At 41.2% G+C, this 16,079-nt stretch overlaps 1 protein-coding gene across 2 annotated transcripts in view; it reads left to right on the plus strand.

The window, feature by feature from the left end:
* The window catches only part of SHANK2 (SH3 and multiple ankyrin repeat domains 2), a 274,396-nt gene that overhangs the window by 225,349 nt on the left and 32,968 nt on the right, over window positions 1-16,079 (plus strand). Inside the window, exons 22-24 of one of the 2 annotated variants that reach the window (XM_058420947.1) lie at window positions 9,633-9,768; window positions 11,540-11,620; window positions 14,779-14,799. In XM_058420947.1, the coding sequence (XP_058276930.1) occupies window positions 9,633-9,768; window positions 11,540-11,620; window positions 14,779-14,799 (238 nt within the window). The remainder of the gene's footprint in view (window positions 1-9,632; window positions 9,769-11,539; window positions 11,621-14,778; window positions 14,800-16,079) is intronic. The other variant, XM_040067120.1, reaches the window with a different exon arrangement.

The following is a 16,079-nucleotide window of genomic DNA, read 5'->3' on the forward strand; positions in this document are numbered from 1 at the left end:
TTCAGTGTGGGGCAGCACCACCTCTTTCTGTTCTTCTTAGCAGACTAAGTTCCTTTTCTGATCTTTCCTTGCGTGCTTAAGACTTAGTTTATGTTCCAAAATATTTAGCATAGACTCAGACTCAGTGGGGCTTTGCTGTTTGTTAATTTTGGGAGTTGGGTTGCAGAGAAAATTTAGGTGGCAGGAGAACAAGCCTGCAGAACCGTGATTTTGGGCATCTTTTCTAGTGATTCTAAAATTACTGTTGGTACCGATGAGGCTGCTGCTTTGTGATTGAAAATCCTGTTATGTTCTTGTTGCTTGGGCTTTGTTTGTTATTCGAGCTTTGTCTCCCTCTCTTCGGTGCCTGTGCTCAGGTTTGGGGCACGCTTGTCTCCACCAGGCTCTTCTGCTGAGCTGCTGTGTTGGCACGAGGTGCTGCAGCAATTCAGAGTGTTCCTGAAATGTCAGTGTGTAACAGCACTGATTCACCCCCGGAGTCAGAGGGTGCTGATGACTCCGGGCGCTGAAAGGAAGAAGGCGGCAGGTTTGGCTTCCTTCTGGCCACTAGAAGGCAGGAAGTGCCTCCAAAGATGTTTCCAAAGCTCTGTTTGGATACAGAATCTGACTGTGGAGCAAATGTCTTCAAAGGAGAGGCTGCAGCATCTCGGGCTGGGAGCAGAGCAGAAGGCAAAGCCTTGCTCCTCCGGTTCTGCCTTTTGCTGGGAGGGTGTTCCCTCGAGACTGGCGCTCTCTGTAGCCAAGGTGGAGCCTCTTTAAAGGCCAGCCTCGTGCTCTGTGACTCACCAGATCATTCTCAAATAAGTTTTTATTTCCAAACTATTTACAAATAAAATCAAACTTAATGAAAGGCTTGTTGGTGATTCTTACTCGCTGTGACAAAATGCTCTGAGGAATCCACCGTTATCTTCCTCTGATGCTTGTTCACTCACCAAAATAATTCATTCCCTCTTAACAGAGGAGCTTTTTTTGCACTCACGCTCTTGCTTGAGGTGATAAAAAGTGGTTATTCTGTGTGGAGAGTAAGTAAATTAGAACGTTGCTTCTTTGAAGTGGTAACAAAAAGCCTCATTATGAATTAATGAAGTTGCTCTTCTAAACAAGTTTGTTCTCTTTAAAAAGAGCTGCAAACATTGCCTTTAGTTGCTTTTGTCGAGTTAATGTTGTATAACACTGTATTAGTGGCTCATGTCTGTTTTACATTACAATTGTGCCTATAGATTTGGATGTTGTTTTAAGCTAAATATTTCCATGTTTGTAACTCCATCACTGATATCTCTTTTTGGGGTTTATCTTCGATTTGGGAAGTCTGGCATGAAACACGCACGAAAGCTGCAGTATGGTTAGCGCAATCAGTAATTTTCTAAATTAAAATAGGACACTCACACATCACCAGCTGACTGATGGGTATTTCTTCATTCTGATCTAACACTGAAAACTTTTTTTTTTAATGTCTGTTTGATTGTTCTGTATGTGCTTAGACACTCCTCAGGCCCAGACTTCAGTCCTCGTTCCCATGGCCTCCAAATTAAACTTCCAAGGGGTTCCAAGTTTAAGGCAGCCTCGATAAAACTAACATGGCTTTAAGAAAGAATTATCTCCATCTGCTCCAAGATTAGGCTTTCCTGCATAAAGAGGGATGCATGAGCAATACTTTCTTTTTAATATTGTTCTTGGAGCAGATGCATTTTCTGGAAAGTGACTGTATGTGGGAGGAGGAAATATAGATTATCAACACACGATGACAACACTTTCTGTCGATATATCTGTGTAATCTCTGGGAAGGTTTTAAGAGAAAATCATTGAAATGTACAGAACCAGGCAGTTTATATCCCATGTACAGGGTTTAATTTTAAATTGTGTTGCCTGACTAACGGGTGCTCACCTAATGTAAATTAATATTGGACCGTATTATTAATGTTCATAAAGAGATCTATATTTTGATCCATGTTTTAGAATTCTTTAGTGTAGGTATGCACAGCTTTAAAAATAGAAGGGCTCAGCCTGCGAGCTTATACCTCCTGTAAATACTTATCAAGTGGTTCATTCAGAATTCAAATAAAGATCCATTGTCCTCCCAGTGCTTGCATAATAGCACTGCAACTCCCCATTTGAAAAAATACGATATTTTTAGGGTGGAACACAGCCTCCTGTTTTCCTCCAGTGTTGGCTTGGGAATTGTTTAATTGGGGTCTGAAGCCCTTCATCCCTTTGGGGGGCAGGATGTGCAGGTGGGTGCCGTTCCAAGGGCACAGCTGGAATGGGAATGCTGCCTCAGCTCTCTCTGCCCCTCGTTCCTGTCGCACACACCAGCACAGGAAGAAGCTGGAGCTGGCTCCAGGGATGGGCCTGGCTTGGAAACGCACTCTGCCCAAAGGGGATCCTGTTCTTCGTGCTGTCCTGCGGGAGCTGTCCCAGAGCAGCACAGGCCCAAAACTCATGAGAACAGACCAGCTCCACCCACTGTGCTTCCCAGAGCCAGCCCAGCACCCAGATCACAGTGGCAGTCTGAGATCCAGAGCAAAATTAACCTTTTAATTCTTAATTATTTTTCCCCCTCTGGAGTCGATTTATCAGAAGGGCCTCGCGTAGTGTCAGCGACTCTGCTGAGGGAGCAGCAAACTGGGATGTGGGTGTCTGGCCAGCAGAGGAGCAGGGAGGGATGAGAGTTTGTTTTCCCCTTTCCTCTCTTTCCCTTTCACTTTCTCAGTTTGCTCCCACCAAGGAACAACCCCCAGCAGAGGAGGATGGCCGTGGATATGCCAGGGGAATAAGGTGGAAGCAGCTCTGGTGGCAGTGTTTAAGCAGTTTTAGATTTTCATGTATGCTTTCATCTGTTAAGGGCAGATGTGCTAGAGAGGTTTCTTTACTCTGTGGGTGACCTCCAGTTTGCTATTTTTGGTACCCTATTTTTGGTCCTGTCTCTGTATCATAATTTATAGGCTATGAGAACAAATTCAATATAAGAGGCATGTTCACAAGATGAATGATGTTAAGGTAGTCTCTGTTGCACTTCAAACTTCATTTTAATTTCACTGAATTTTAAACTAGTACTTTTTTTTTTTTTTTTTGAGCATTGGCATGTGGAAAAAAAAAATTAGTTATCGGTTTATCTTCAGTGAGTTTATTTTAAGGAAAAAAGAAGCAAAACCAATGAGCACAGTTCATTGGATTTTTTTTCCTGAGAAAGTTATAACATGAGAAGCTGGCACCTCTTGCACCTGGCAGACGTCAGACAAATTCATCTTAAGTGCCACTTAATTGATTGCGGAACACTGCAGTTCAATCAACTGCAATAAAGTTAATTGAACCTCTCCAATGAAATGTGACTCCAACCAAAGGATCCAAAAGGAGCAGGTACTAATTAATGGAGGCCATTATTTTTAATAGGACAGGGTCCAAGTAATCGAGTGATGTTTAAATGTTCAGTGTGGTCTCATGAGGATGAGAGTCACTTACTTGCAACAGCTTTCAAGTTGGATACCAGCATGCAAAATGCAAAATTTTAGATGGGATTGCTAATTTGACATAGTTCTGCCTTTTAGATCGTGCCGTGGGTAAGAGATGAAAAGCAGCCTTTAACCCTGCTGGTTTTTTGGGGCGTCAGCTTTGATCCCAGACTAATACAGTGAGTTTGTACCTACTGGAAGAAAACAAATTCTGCGTTTCTCTCAAGGGAGGTCAGACACTGGCATGGGGCCAGACTCAGCTGAGTGAAACACAGATGATTGTATGACTGTCTTTATAGGCTGATTTGACTAAAGTTAGACACATTAAAAAAAAAAAAATGAAAAGGTCTTTGAAGGACTGACAGATGTTATGCTCCATTCAGGTTTTCAACTTTGTCATATTATTAAAACACGTTTTTAACCAAGGTAGGACATTAGTCCCACATGATATTTTGTAGAATGCTGGGAAAGTAAGGGGAAAATAAAGGCTATTTATGCTTTTGGTAGTTTGACACAGGAAAAAACCAATTATATAAACTGGTTACACCTAGGACAGAAATTAGAAAAAATACCAGTTCTTCTCAGAGGTTCTGGGCCTAACAGGAGTAGCAGGGATGAGAAATCTGAGAAGTTCCAAGATGGAGCTTGGCTAAATGTTAAGAAACAAATTTTGTGAAGCAGTTGTCATGACAACCAAGGAGTCTGGAGTTTATGATCTGAGATGCCTCTTCCTACCAGTGCCTCTCTCAGAAATAGATGTTCCTGAGCGCAGCTGAATCTTTGGTGCCGCTTGGGGGGATGAGGCGCAGCCGGCTGAGCCCTTCCTCGACAGCTCTGCTGTCTCCAGGCAGAGACCACATCCACAAGAGAGCGGTTTGGCCACTGCTGAATCAGCCCAGGGAAGTGTCTCTGCCTGGCTGGAGTAGCCCTGCAGATCCCAGGGCTCACCAGGCTCCATCCTGTCCTGCTGCTCTTGCCCGGAGCAAACACCAGGCAGTAACATCTCCCTCTGCCATGGGAGCTGCAGCAGGAAAGGCACAGCATTCCCCATGTGCAAACAGGGGGAAAGGTGGTGACAGGACAGAATCCAGAACCTCAGGACGTTCTCTCCGTAATGTGTTTTCCTTTAGGCATTTTAAGTCTTGCGCGTCCCAATATTTGAGTTTATGCCGAGAAATTCATACTGTAGCAAGGTCACGAATTATTTTGATGCTTTTACCTTAATTCATATGTACTTTTTTTTTTTTTCTGAAAGGCTGTCAAATGCTTCCTTATAATATTTCTTCTTCTGGAGAAACCCCATAAATGACAGAATTCAGGTGGGAAGATGTTTCCTTTGATCACCTAGTCCAATTCCTTGCTCACTAGCTTCATATTTACACCATCCCTTGCAGTAAGGCCACCAAGTCAGGCAAATCTATGAGCAAGTGGATTACTGCAAAAACATCATTAATGAAAGATGTCAGCTGGAATTTCCACATCCTTGTATCCCTGCTTCTGTGAAGCTTTTTTTTTTTTCCCCTTTTTAATAGCATCTTTTAGATCAACAGAGTGCATGCAGCCTCTGAAGCATCGTTGACACTAAAGTAGATTAAATGGGATATGGTTGAACACCAATGGGAATCAGTGATGTTTGTATGGGAGATCAGAATGTAAACAAACTTCCCATTTGTATTAGGGAGTCTACAGCAATTTTCCAGAGACTGTTCAAGGCCTGTTTCAGAAACTGTTGAAATAAATGAATAGTTGGAGCCTGGTGGACTGAAGCCATTTGCTTCTGTCTGTTTAAGCTTCTATGATGTGATAGGAATAATTTGGTTTGCAGAGACAAAGTAATAAATTAATTTTCATTATTGGATTCATTTATGTGTTGTATTTTTACTTTCTATTTTCATCTAAAACACAGGTTAAAATCAAGTGCTAGCTTTTTGAGACAGTGAACCTTAATATCATTTGTGGCAAAACGCATTTTGTAAGCACATAGAACATCATTACACCAAAGGCTCTTTTGACTTCGGACCTTTTTAACTTGCCTTCTCATTTGGGTCTGTGGTCATTTTTGCATTCAAGCCTTTCCTGGTGTGCTGCCAACAGAACTTGCTCAAATTTGCTCTCACAGAAGCCTTTCTGGATTCACTATGCACCCTTTTGCTGTCCATGAGCCTGTTAAACCCAGCCTTTAGGATGAATTTAGAGGATAAAATAATAGGATTTTTGACACTTAATACACCTGTCAGGTGCAGATCTGGGACATTTGTGCTGGTTTGTGCTAAATGCTGCAGTATGGCCACAGATACCACAACCTGTTGCTGGTTTTCTGTGGGTGACCACAGGGTTGGCACTGTGGGTTTACTGACTGTGGGTTTACTGAGAGCGCAAATAACTTCCCCAAAGGTGTGTGGGTCACTGTGTCTTTCTTCCTCTCACATTTTAGTCTCTAGATGGGAAACTCTTACTGGCTGCTGACAGGCAGTGCCACGTGCACAGCTCCGTGCTTATTTGAAATGCAGAAGCATCGTTTGAGCCTGCAAAAATCACTTGTGGGCTATTTATTTTCGCTGGTACAAGTTGCAGTTGGGTTTGTGTGTGTGAAATATTTATCAAAAAGGGTGAATTTAAAAAAAATGTGTAGGCAGGGGGTTGTAAGAGTGTGTAACGGGTTTGGTGGTTTTGTTTTTTTTTTTTTTTTGTTTTTTTTTTTTTTTTTTTTTTTTTTTTTTGAAGTAGTTTCGTGGATAAGGAAGAGCTTCTGGAGGATGTGCATTCCCAACTTCAACCATTCCACCAATGGGCATTCCAGGCATAATGATGGAGTTCTGTCTACTTAATTACTGTTTGAAATGATTGACTGCCTTTTCCACTGAGGGAATGTGTTGGTAATGGAAGGATTAGGATGATGCATTGAAGAAATGAAGATTTTTTATTATTATTATTATTTTATTTTATTTTATTTTAAATTTTTATTAGTAGAACAAAGTCTGCAAAGGTCTCTTTCTCTGGTAGTGTGGGTTTTCTTTTTTTCCTTTTGCACCTTCCTACAGGAAGGCTGCTCTGGTGAATGTGCTCCAGTTCATGCACTTGCCAGCTTACAATGCACAGGTTATTTCACTATTACATTGTATTGTATTATATTACATTACATTGCATTACACTATTTGTCAACCCCTTGCATAACTGTGCGTTTCAGGGGAAAAAAAAATAAAAAAAACTTTTGTCCAGCCTCTTTAGACTATTTTTAAAGATATTCAGTCTAAGAGATCACATTGCTTCATAAATTAACCCTCTCAAAGTAATTTCCATCCCACTGCCCAGTAACCAGGTGATAATAAAGGATGATTTTCAAAAATCCAGAATTCTGAGGCTTTTCCCAGGAGTCCAGGGTGGATAGAGGAGAGTTGTTGAAACTGTGGGCTGTCCCAAGGGACAGTTTTCCTTGCATTTGGTTTATTGGATGATCAGAGTTCATTGATGCAGCATAGACCCAGCCTACTCATGCGTCTATTTCTATTATTTATTTTCACTTATTTATGAAGGACATGGGAGAAAAAGCTCGGTGCAGGAACTTTTTGTGGAATAGTAGAAGGAAAATAAGAACCTTGGGTTTTGCAGTGGAAGATTGCAGAAAATTTGTGGAAAGATTGGGTTGAAGGAGAGGGAAAGACACAAATTAGTGCCAGCAAAACAGCTTTACTCTGTTTCTAGAGCTTTTTTCCGAACAGTTAGCTGCTGAAAGAAAAAGTAGTTTTTGAGTGTTTTAAAGGGTGGGATTACATTTAATACTGAGAACACAGGTGATAATGAAATGAATTGGCACAATTGGAACAGATAGCTGCTTTAGTGGTGTACAAACTCCCCCCTGCCAAATCTTGAAGTGGAAGTCGGGAGAGATTTGCCCTGAATTGTTCACACCTGGAAAAGTTTTGCTGAATAATACCAAGCTAAAACTGTCAGACAAACCTGCTTGAACTCTGGTGTCTCTCTGCTTAACGACCCTTCCTGCAGCCATTGGCCTTCTGGATGAAATATCGGAGAAGGGTACAAGCAAGAGTGTCACTGAAATCCTTATAAGCTATTGACAATTCCCAAGTTATTGCTTTGTAATCATGCTCCAGTTTTGCCCCCTGAGGTGCTAAAGACTGAGAAGATGAGGTTCTCCTCTGCTGGTTTCACGATTCTTTTGTTCTCTAGTATTTCCGTAGGACTCTGAGTTAAACAACCTCCAACTCTCCTATCAATATTTTTATTTTATTTACCTTCGGATAAATCTTTTCAGCCCCAGCTTTTGTAACTGCGCCTTTTCAACAAAGCTGCTATAAACAGTCATTTACAGGTTCTGTTTCTGAGGCAGCTTTAAAAAAATGTGTTGTATATATTTGCTCCTGCTCTAAATGTTAAATATCATTGCACAGAACGATGGGAACAGATGGGATGCTGCATAAGCTGTTTATCATGTTACACATTTATCACTTTACACTAGTGAAGTGTACATGTGTTTGATTAATATTGACTTTTGATTTATTTGGAGGGCTCTATTTTTTGACAGCATTAGGGATTACATTGTAATCCTTACTGGCTTCCAAGCTTGAAATTTAATTCCAGTAAAAATAGAGTGGATGCATTCCATAATTCTTAATTATGTGACTTTTTTTTTTTTTTTCCCCCTGTGGAAAAGAATTACCTGGTTGAGGCTTTAATACTGGAAGGAATTCAGAAGTAAATAGATAATGCTATTTGCTTCAGTATTTTAGCGAGATTGAATTTAGGTGCCGTTTGTCCAGCAAAATAAATATCTCTTGGAACTAAATACCAGATGCTAAGGAGGTGTAAAATAAAGCAAACCAGCGAGAGTCCTATTTAAATCAATATTCTTTTATACCCTCCACCCACAGAACGAGAGAACTTCGTCTTTGCCTGCTCAACAGGTCTGGATGTTCAGCATGTGTTCCACCTACGTCACAGCACATGGAACCTAAAAAGCGTCTCCAAAAGCACCTCGAGCTCAGACACAGAGCACACAGCTCGTCCTGTAGGCTCCCCACGGCAGCACTGCATTGAAAAGATGGTTTACCCATGCACTGCTTCATTAAAATGCATTTTGGCTCAGCTGAAGCCTGGAAAAAAAGGGGAGGTTTTCCTTCCAGACAATGGATGGAAAAATGATTTCGAGTTGGAGTGGGGCGGCTTGCGCTGTTTGTTCTGCTAAACAGCAATAATATTTAATGAGAGATTCTGCTCTAAACTGTAAATCCTTTAGAGTGTGAGATGCCCGGCTTGTCAGAATAAATAGAGGAGGCTAGAAACACTTACTTTGAAAATGACTGTTCATTTTGGAAGGCATTGAGTGATCTCAGTGAAATATTACTGAGTCAGTGGAATTTTGGAGAGAGATCAACTTCCCAGCATGTATCCTGGCGGCAGCTCTTCCTCCATTCCTCAATATCTTTTATGTTCAGATAGCACAGGCAGCGCTTCAGTCTTACATGTTGTCATCATTCAAATTTCAGATAATTTTCAGTGGCTCCTTCTAGATTGAATGAATAAATAAATTACTTTTAGCCACGGTTGTTTACAGGTTTTATGACTCTGCTTTCTTCTGTGTCTATTAATTGATATTATGGAGAGACATATCCAGCAAAAAGGATGATTTAGCACCAGGAATTACTAGAGACAACATATATATATACACACACACACACATATATATATATATACACACAAAACCATATATATACCTTTTTTTTAAATTATTTTTTTTCCCTTCACCTGAGTGTTGCAGTGCAGTTTGAAGTTTAATTTGCATGACCACAGCAGCTGCTCAGGACTTCGTGTATTTAACTCTTCTTTTTCCATGGACACTCTTTGGGCCTGCTATGGCTCTGTTGCCTTTGCTTTCAGGACAGGAGATCCTTCCAGAAACTTGCAGAAGGAAAACTACTTGTTGTAAATAAAATATGTAAAGGGCAGGATTTTGTTGAATTTATCTAGGTGTGCATTTCCCAAAGGAGTAGCTTTGATTCTTGGTCATCACGTCAGCCATGCACTGTTCCTTAAATACGTATTTTCATTAAAAGGCAGTAACTAGAAATTCTGTTTCTAACTGTTCCTTCCACATTCTGTTTATAAAAATGATAGAGCAAAAGTTTTCTGCATTTTGATCTAAATGGCTCCTTCCTTTCTGTGCAGGTTAACAACGAGAATGTAGTGAAAGTTGGCCACAGGCAGGTGGTGAACATGATTCGACAGGGGGGCAATCACCTCGTGCTGAAGGTTGTCACAGTAACCAGGAATCTTGATCCAGATGACACAGCAAGGAAGAAAGGTACGTTCTTCTCTCTTCCTAATGGACTCTCCTGCTCTTCCTTCACAGAAAACCAAGTATGGGCATGAAATTGCTGTTTTCTAGATTCTGGTTTATTAGACTTAGCTTCTAAAATTTGAAATGCCTTGTTCTTTTTCAGTTTGGAGTGATTTAATTCTGTTGGGTTAGACATTAACACGAGGCCGAAAGAGCATTATTCTCTCGTCATGCTTGGCATTAAAGTTCATCCTTTGGGATTTTTCACCTGTATATGTTCGAGGATCTTGTAGTAGAATTTCTTGCAGTAGTGAGAGAGGAAAAACACTAAGAACAGATGATCTTTTATTAATTTCAAATGTACTTGAGATGGGGGTAGTTCAGCACTGTATTTCCCACCCACCCATCCAAAAGGCCACCACGAAAACTTCATGCCCCCAAAAAGAGGAAACAGAAAAGGAATTTACACTGATTCCTTCACCTTGGATGCCCCTGAGTTTGGTTTCCCAGCTGTGCTGGGAAGTCATTAGGCCCTCATAATTATCATTAAGCAGGAGAGATTGCTGCTGCTCACTGGTGTTCCATGCAGCAGCAGCACATAGCTGAAAGTTCCTGTTCCTCCCCCAGTGCCGTGAGTTATCACTCACACACACCTGGCTCTTCAACACTGGAGCAGGTGAGGAGCTGGCACTCCAGGACTGCCTCCTTCTCCACGAAACTAAAACTTTCTGTCTGTGCTGAAAGTGTTTTTCACCTCTGCTGTTTATGAGTAATAATAATAATACTAAAAAAATAAAATTAAAAAGAGTGAGACCAGCTTGTGGGGTGAAGGGGAAAGGCTGTATTAAGCTAAATCATGTCCCAGCATGGTCCTGCATCATTTTTGGCTTGGTGGAATTACTGTTCACGCATTTCAAACAAATCTTTTTGCCTCTGCCTTTTGGTATACATCATGTTGACCTTAAATGTAGTGACAGGACAAGGGGCAATGTTTTAACCTGCAAGGCAGCAGGTTTAGACTAAATATTAGTGGGAAATTCTTTGCTGTGGTGATGGTGAGGCCCTGGCACAGGGTGTCCAGAGAAGCTGTGGATGCTCCATCCCTGGAAATGTCTGGGGCCAGGATGGACGGGACTTGGAGCACTCTGGGACAGTGGAAGGTGTCCCTGCCTGTGGCAGAGGGCTTGGAATGGGATGATCTTTTCTGACCACCAGAAATATTTGTTATCAGGATACTAAAGCACAGATTGTAATTTCTGTGCTGGATTATTACCTTGATATTTTAAGACCTTGCATATTCTGAGGATCACCCGTTTCCCCTAGAGTCTCCTTAACAATTCAGATACATTTGAGTGTTCTTTCCTGCATTTCTCAGATTGAACAGTTCCCCCAAAGATTAAATTAATCTGCCAGAGATTGGCTGGTGCCTAGGAGGTTTTCAGCCCCGCATATTTCTCAGAAGGGGCACCACTGCTGCGAGGTCCTTTCTCTAGGAAGCCCATTTCCCGCTGGGAAACAGAAGTGCACAGTTATTTAGCTTTAAATGTTTCTATGTATCCTGTTACATAAAAGCTTGCGGATGTGTCAAGCAACCTACGCTAGAGCCAGAAACAGTGGAGAAATTCAGTCCATGAAAAGCATCTCAGGGCTTTTTCCTCCGCCTGTAGGTATTTATTCTCGCCTTATTGCATGGAGCTTATTCTTTTAAACGGATATGGAATTGTGGCTGTGAGCATAGGGCTTCCAGAGGGTGTGTTTTGGTTGACATTTGTGTGTTTTTCTGTTCCATGCACAGCTCCACCACCTCCTAAGCGAGCTCCAACCACTGCACTGACCCTGCGGTCTAAGTCCATGACCTCAGAGCTTGAAGAGCTTGGTAAGAAAGTGTTTTTTGGCGAGCATGCTGGCTTGGTGGAGATGTAAATATCTATCTATATGTCTCGATGTGAGATTGATGAAGGGAGCTGCACTGTGTACAGTGTCTAGAGCAGAGGAGGTTTTAAGAATGCTGCATCTTTGGAGAGTTCAAAATGTGCATGACTCGCATGAATGATTTTTGTGGAGACTTGTGCCTTTACTGCTACGCAAGGGAATGTTGATACATTTTATGCATCATCAAAGTTTGGCACATCTACCAAAAAAGAAAGAGAAAAAAAAAATAATGCTGTATCATGTTTTGTTAGCTTTGCTTTCTAAATTTTCAGTTCATCTAATACTGTTTTATTTTAAATTTCTGTGGCCTCTCATTAGTGGATAAAGGTAAGCTGCCAGAAGCTGTTGTTAAAAGCTGACAGTGTTAAAGCAGCTTCAACTTCAACTTTGTTTCATTTGATCTGAAAAAAAAGTGCATATTATGATATCACTTTGACTTCTGTGCATGATATAAACTTAATTCCTTTCACTACTGGTAATAAAAAATTACTGGGCATTCAGCCTTTTATTTGCTAATTTTGAGAAATGTGGTTGTAGATTCCTTTGCTTGATCATCCACATTCTAGATACGCATAATTCTTCAGGAATTTGTATTAATTTTCTAGAAATGAGGAAGGTAATTGTTCTTTTCTTCCTGGTTTTAATCTGTTAGGTCATTAAAGGGTATAATTTCTGCAGCTAGATGAAGACATGGAAATAGGAATAAATCCTATATAAAAAGAGAAAAGCCCAGTGCATATTTCTATGTGGCTATAACAGTAAAACCGTGTTTAGCAAGTGAGAAATGGGTATAAAACCAAACCACATCCCTCACTGCAAAGTAATAGATGATAATAATTCACACAATAAAACCATTTTTCCATGTAATTCTGCAGTGATTTAAATACTGAATTTTATAATCTTGGGGTTTTCCTGCCATGGACTCATCTGAAGGCCAACTGGAAGGAATCACAGCTTTGTGGCCCCTTTTTTCCCCCTGTAAATCAGTGTTTTCTGGGGCAGATGGACCCCGTCCCTGCTTTAGTGAGTCAAGTCACATAACTCCGGTGGGAAATCTCCCAGCAAAGTGGTGCTGAAGTGGGAAGTGTCTTCTCTATGGTCTAACAACCAAATGAAGACCCAAAAAAAAAAAAGAAAACAAACCAACGAACACCCCAGTCTGATTATTTAGCTCCAGCAGGTTCTCAGAATGTTTGGTTTTTATGTACAAGGAAGTTTAGGAGCTTAACTCGAGGTATCAACAGCTTGTGAATGCTCCATCGTTTTCCTTCTGGGATTAAAATGTAAAATATTATTTCTGGAGCAGACTTCGTGGGTCTAGGTGTTTTTCATTCACTTTTCTTTCATGGAGTGCTGAGAGCTTGTAAAACTCTGCTAGTTTATCAACCACCTTTCCCAAGGGGACAGCAATATTTCGGTACCATTTTTGCTCCTCTGTTACCCTCTTCTGCCAATTGCTTTCAAGCTGAGGATATTCTTCTGTTTCTCTGGCTTTTCAGTCTTCCACAGGAGATACTGGTCTTAAAGTAGAAGCAGCACTTCCCTAGGGGAGAACAGCTTCTTAATAGTAATGTCCCTAGGGACACCATCATATTTTGGCTTTCCCACCCCCCTGCTCAGGTTGTGGCCCTCATTCTGCTGTTTGTCCTCACCAAGTGGCAGAAACCACTGCAACTCCTTTAACAAGCAGCCAAGGGACATATTTCCATTTTAAAGCACATTTCCTGTTCATACCTTTGTCCAGATGGGGCAGGCATTGCAGTGGCAGGAGTTTCCTGTTCTGAGGAATAGTCCCGCACCGCATTCCAGAGGTGTTTGTCCCCTGGGACAGCTGTAGTAGTGGCAGAAATTTGCTTTCTTCCTCAAAAAGTCTGTAAATGCCACTTCTGTGACACTCTGAATGTTTGCCACCCTAGCAAACAATGTGACTGCTTTTCCAGATAATATCTGTGGTCTACCTATTTTCATATTTGTCCTGGAAAAGGGCTGTTACCAGAAGGGACAAGAATTCCTGAACTGCACAGCAACAAGCTTCCGCAGGGAAAATGTTCTCCCTATCATCAGTTAAAAGTTGTCTCCTGACATAAGACACAGCTTGTTATGTGTGTATTTATCTATAATTTATATATCCCTCTATGTATTTGTGTATATAGTGGGCATCTGTGAGAGCTATGAGAACACCCACATTTTTGCAGCCATTGAACTCTCTAATGAATGAGCATTTCTTTGATGCCATATTTGTGCAAACCAAATAGGAAGTACCTATAAATGAGCACTGTGGATGTTCTCATCAATACCTATGTGTAACCCTTTTTCCTGAGCTGGAGAGGCTCATGGTCTCAATAATGTCTCGTGACAAAGAATCCCACGGGCTAATGATGTGCTGTGTACAGATGTATTTCCTTTTTATTGGTTTTGAATGTGATGCCTTTAATTTTATTGAATGTCCCTTGTTATGTAATGGCAGAAAAAGGTAAATAGAAACTCCCTATTTATTTTCCCTTAGAGTGCATAGTTTTGTAATGCCTTCTAGCTAAGTTAAACATAATTAAAAAAAAAAAAGTTATCCATCTTGCAGTCATTACAGTCACTTCCTTTGCCTGGCTCTGAACCCTGCTTACAGTTTTAATGACATGTTTTGAGCTATTCTATTCTTCACAATACAGAGCAGGCCATCTGAGCTGTTCTCTTTCAAATTAATTAATCCGAAAGACGGCAGTGTGCTAATGATTCCTTTCCATTTCAATCTGCGAAGATCTGGAAATGCCTGATGTTGTCATAGTTTGACAGCCTTGGTATCAATAAGTTGCCCCAATTACTGTTTTTAAAAAAGAACTTAGAAAAATAAATAAAAATTCTTCATGCATCCCCAATACCTGCAGGGGAGAAATTCCTCGTAGTTATCATAAACCCTGATAAGCAGCTTGGCAAAAGCAGATTTTATCTACTGTGGTTTGAGAGATGCCTGTTTAGTGGAGGTGAGCAGGGAGATGTCTTTGAGGGAAGGATAATGTTTGAGCTCAAAATGACAGATGAGGATTTAGCATATAAAAAAATTACCTTCAGAATTGATTCACAGTTCATTCCCTTTCTATTTCCAAGCTTCAGTACGGAAGAAGAAGGGTAAGGGGAAGCATTTTGTCTCTTGTTTAACCTGTTTCTCACCTTTCCATAGTGAAGGATAATAACAATGTTAATGTTGGCATATGGTCCAGTTTATTTTATGGTGTCAAATGTACATTAATTATTGTATATGTTTTTTTAGTTATTTAGTTAATAAATTGCAAACACACTAAGAAACTCAAACAGAAGACCACATTCGAAAATATCCCCCGCATTTCTTCCTTTTGTCTCCTTTCCTTCACCTTGCCTTTTTTTTTTTTTTCCTTCTCTGTGCCCGACTCTCCTCCAACCCCTTCCATCTCATCTCCTCACAGTTCCTGTGCTGACTGGCAGCCACAGAGAATTAGTGGCCAGTGACACCCCAGTGCAGTCCCACGTTAGCGATCCCGCTTGTCTCCCGAACAGCTGCACGCTCTCCCGTGCCCACACTATGTCTGTCTCAGGGATCAGGGATCTTGCACACCACACCTGAGCTTCTCACTCAGCAGAAACGCTGCTCTGTCTGATAGAACATCTCCCACGCTGTCCTGTGTGCATGGAGTGCCCTCCCTGGACTGATTCATGAGGCCACCCACCACCTTCTCCTTGAAATCTCTCCCAAAGACCCACCTTCCCTAGTTCCCCACTGAGCAATCATCCCAGCACTGATGGCGAGGCAGGGGGGCAGGCAGAAATAGCAGTGCTATTTTAATAGTTTTCATAGATGTATTTTTGTGTACAGAGAGTTTGTTTGTGTTGAGCTGTACTTCTTCCATGCTCCTGTACGTCATTTTGCTTCCCTAGATTGTGAGCTCTCCCAAGCAGGGGCTGTTCATTTCCACCTTCTCATGGAGTCTGGCCCAAGGAAGAGTCTCCCACTTCCCTGAGCCCCTGGGTGGTAGCTGGGTAAAAACAGGCTGCGTCCTGCTCTTGGATGAGGTTCAGTGTCATGGAAAGGAAGTCTAGGCTGTAGCCAGTGTCTTCTCTCAGCAGGGAAGCTTTTCCTCTTTGACATTTAATAGGACGGAATTGGGTTATTTTCCACTCTTTATTTTCCTGCTCTTTCCTGACCTCCTTTCAGGTGATTACTAGAGGTTCCAGCTAGGGATATTTGCCTTTCTCCATTCAGAGAATATGACAGAATATGCCACATCGCTACTGAAAAATTGGCAGCATATATATATATATATAAAAAATCTCTGTGTTGTTGTGTAGAGTCTTCTGTCAACCAGAAATGAAGTTTTCTGGGTCAGAGATGAGGGAGGCATTAGGATAAAAATAATGGCTTCTGTGGTTCTGTC

The sequence above is a fragment of the Hirundo rustica genome, chromosome 6 (assembly GCF_015227805.2).
Source record: "Hirundo rustica isolate bHirRus1 chromosome 6, bHirRus1.pri.v3, whole genome shotgun sequence".
Classification (NCBI taxonomy): domain Eukaryota; kingdom Metazoa; phylum Chordata; class Aves; order Passeriformes; family Hirundinidae; genus Hirundo; species Hirundo rustica.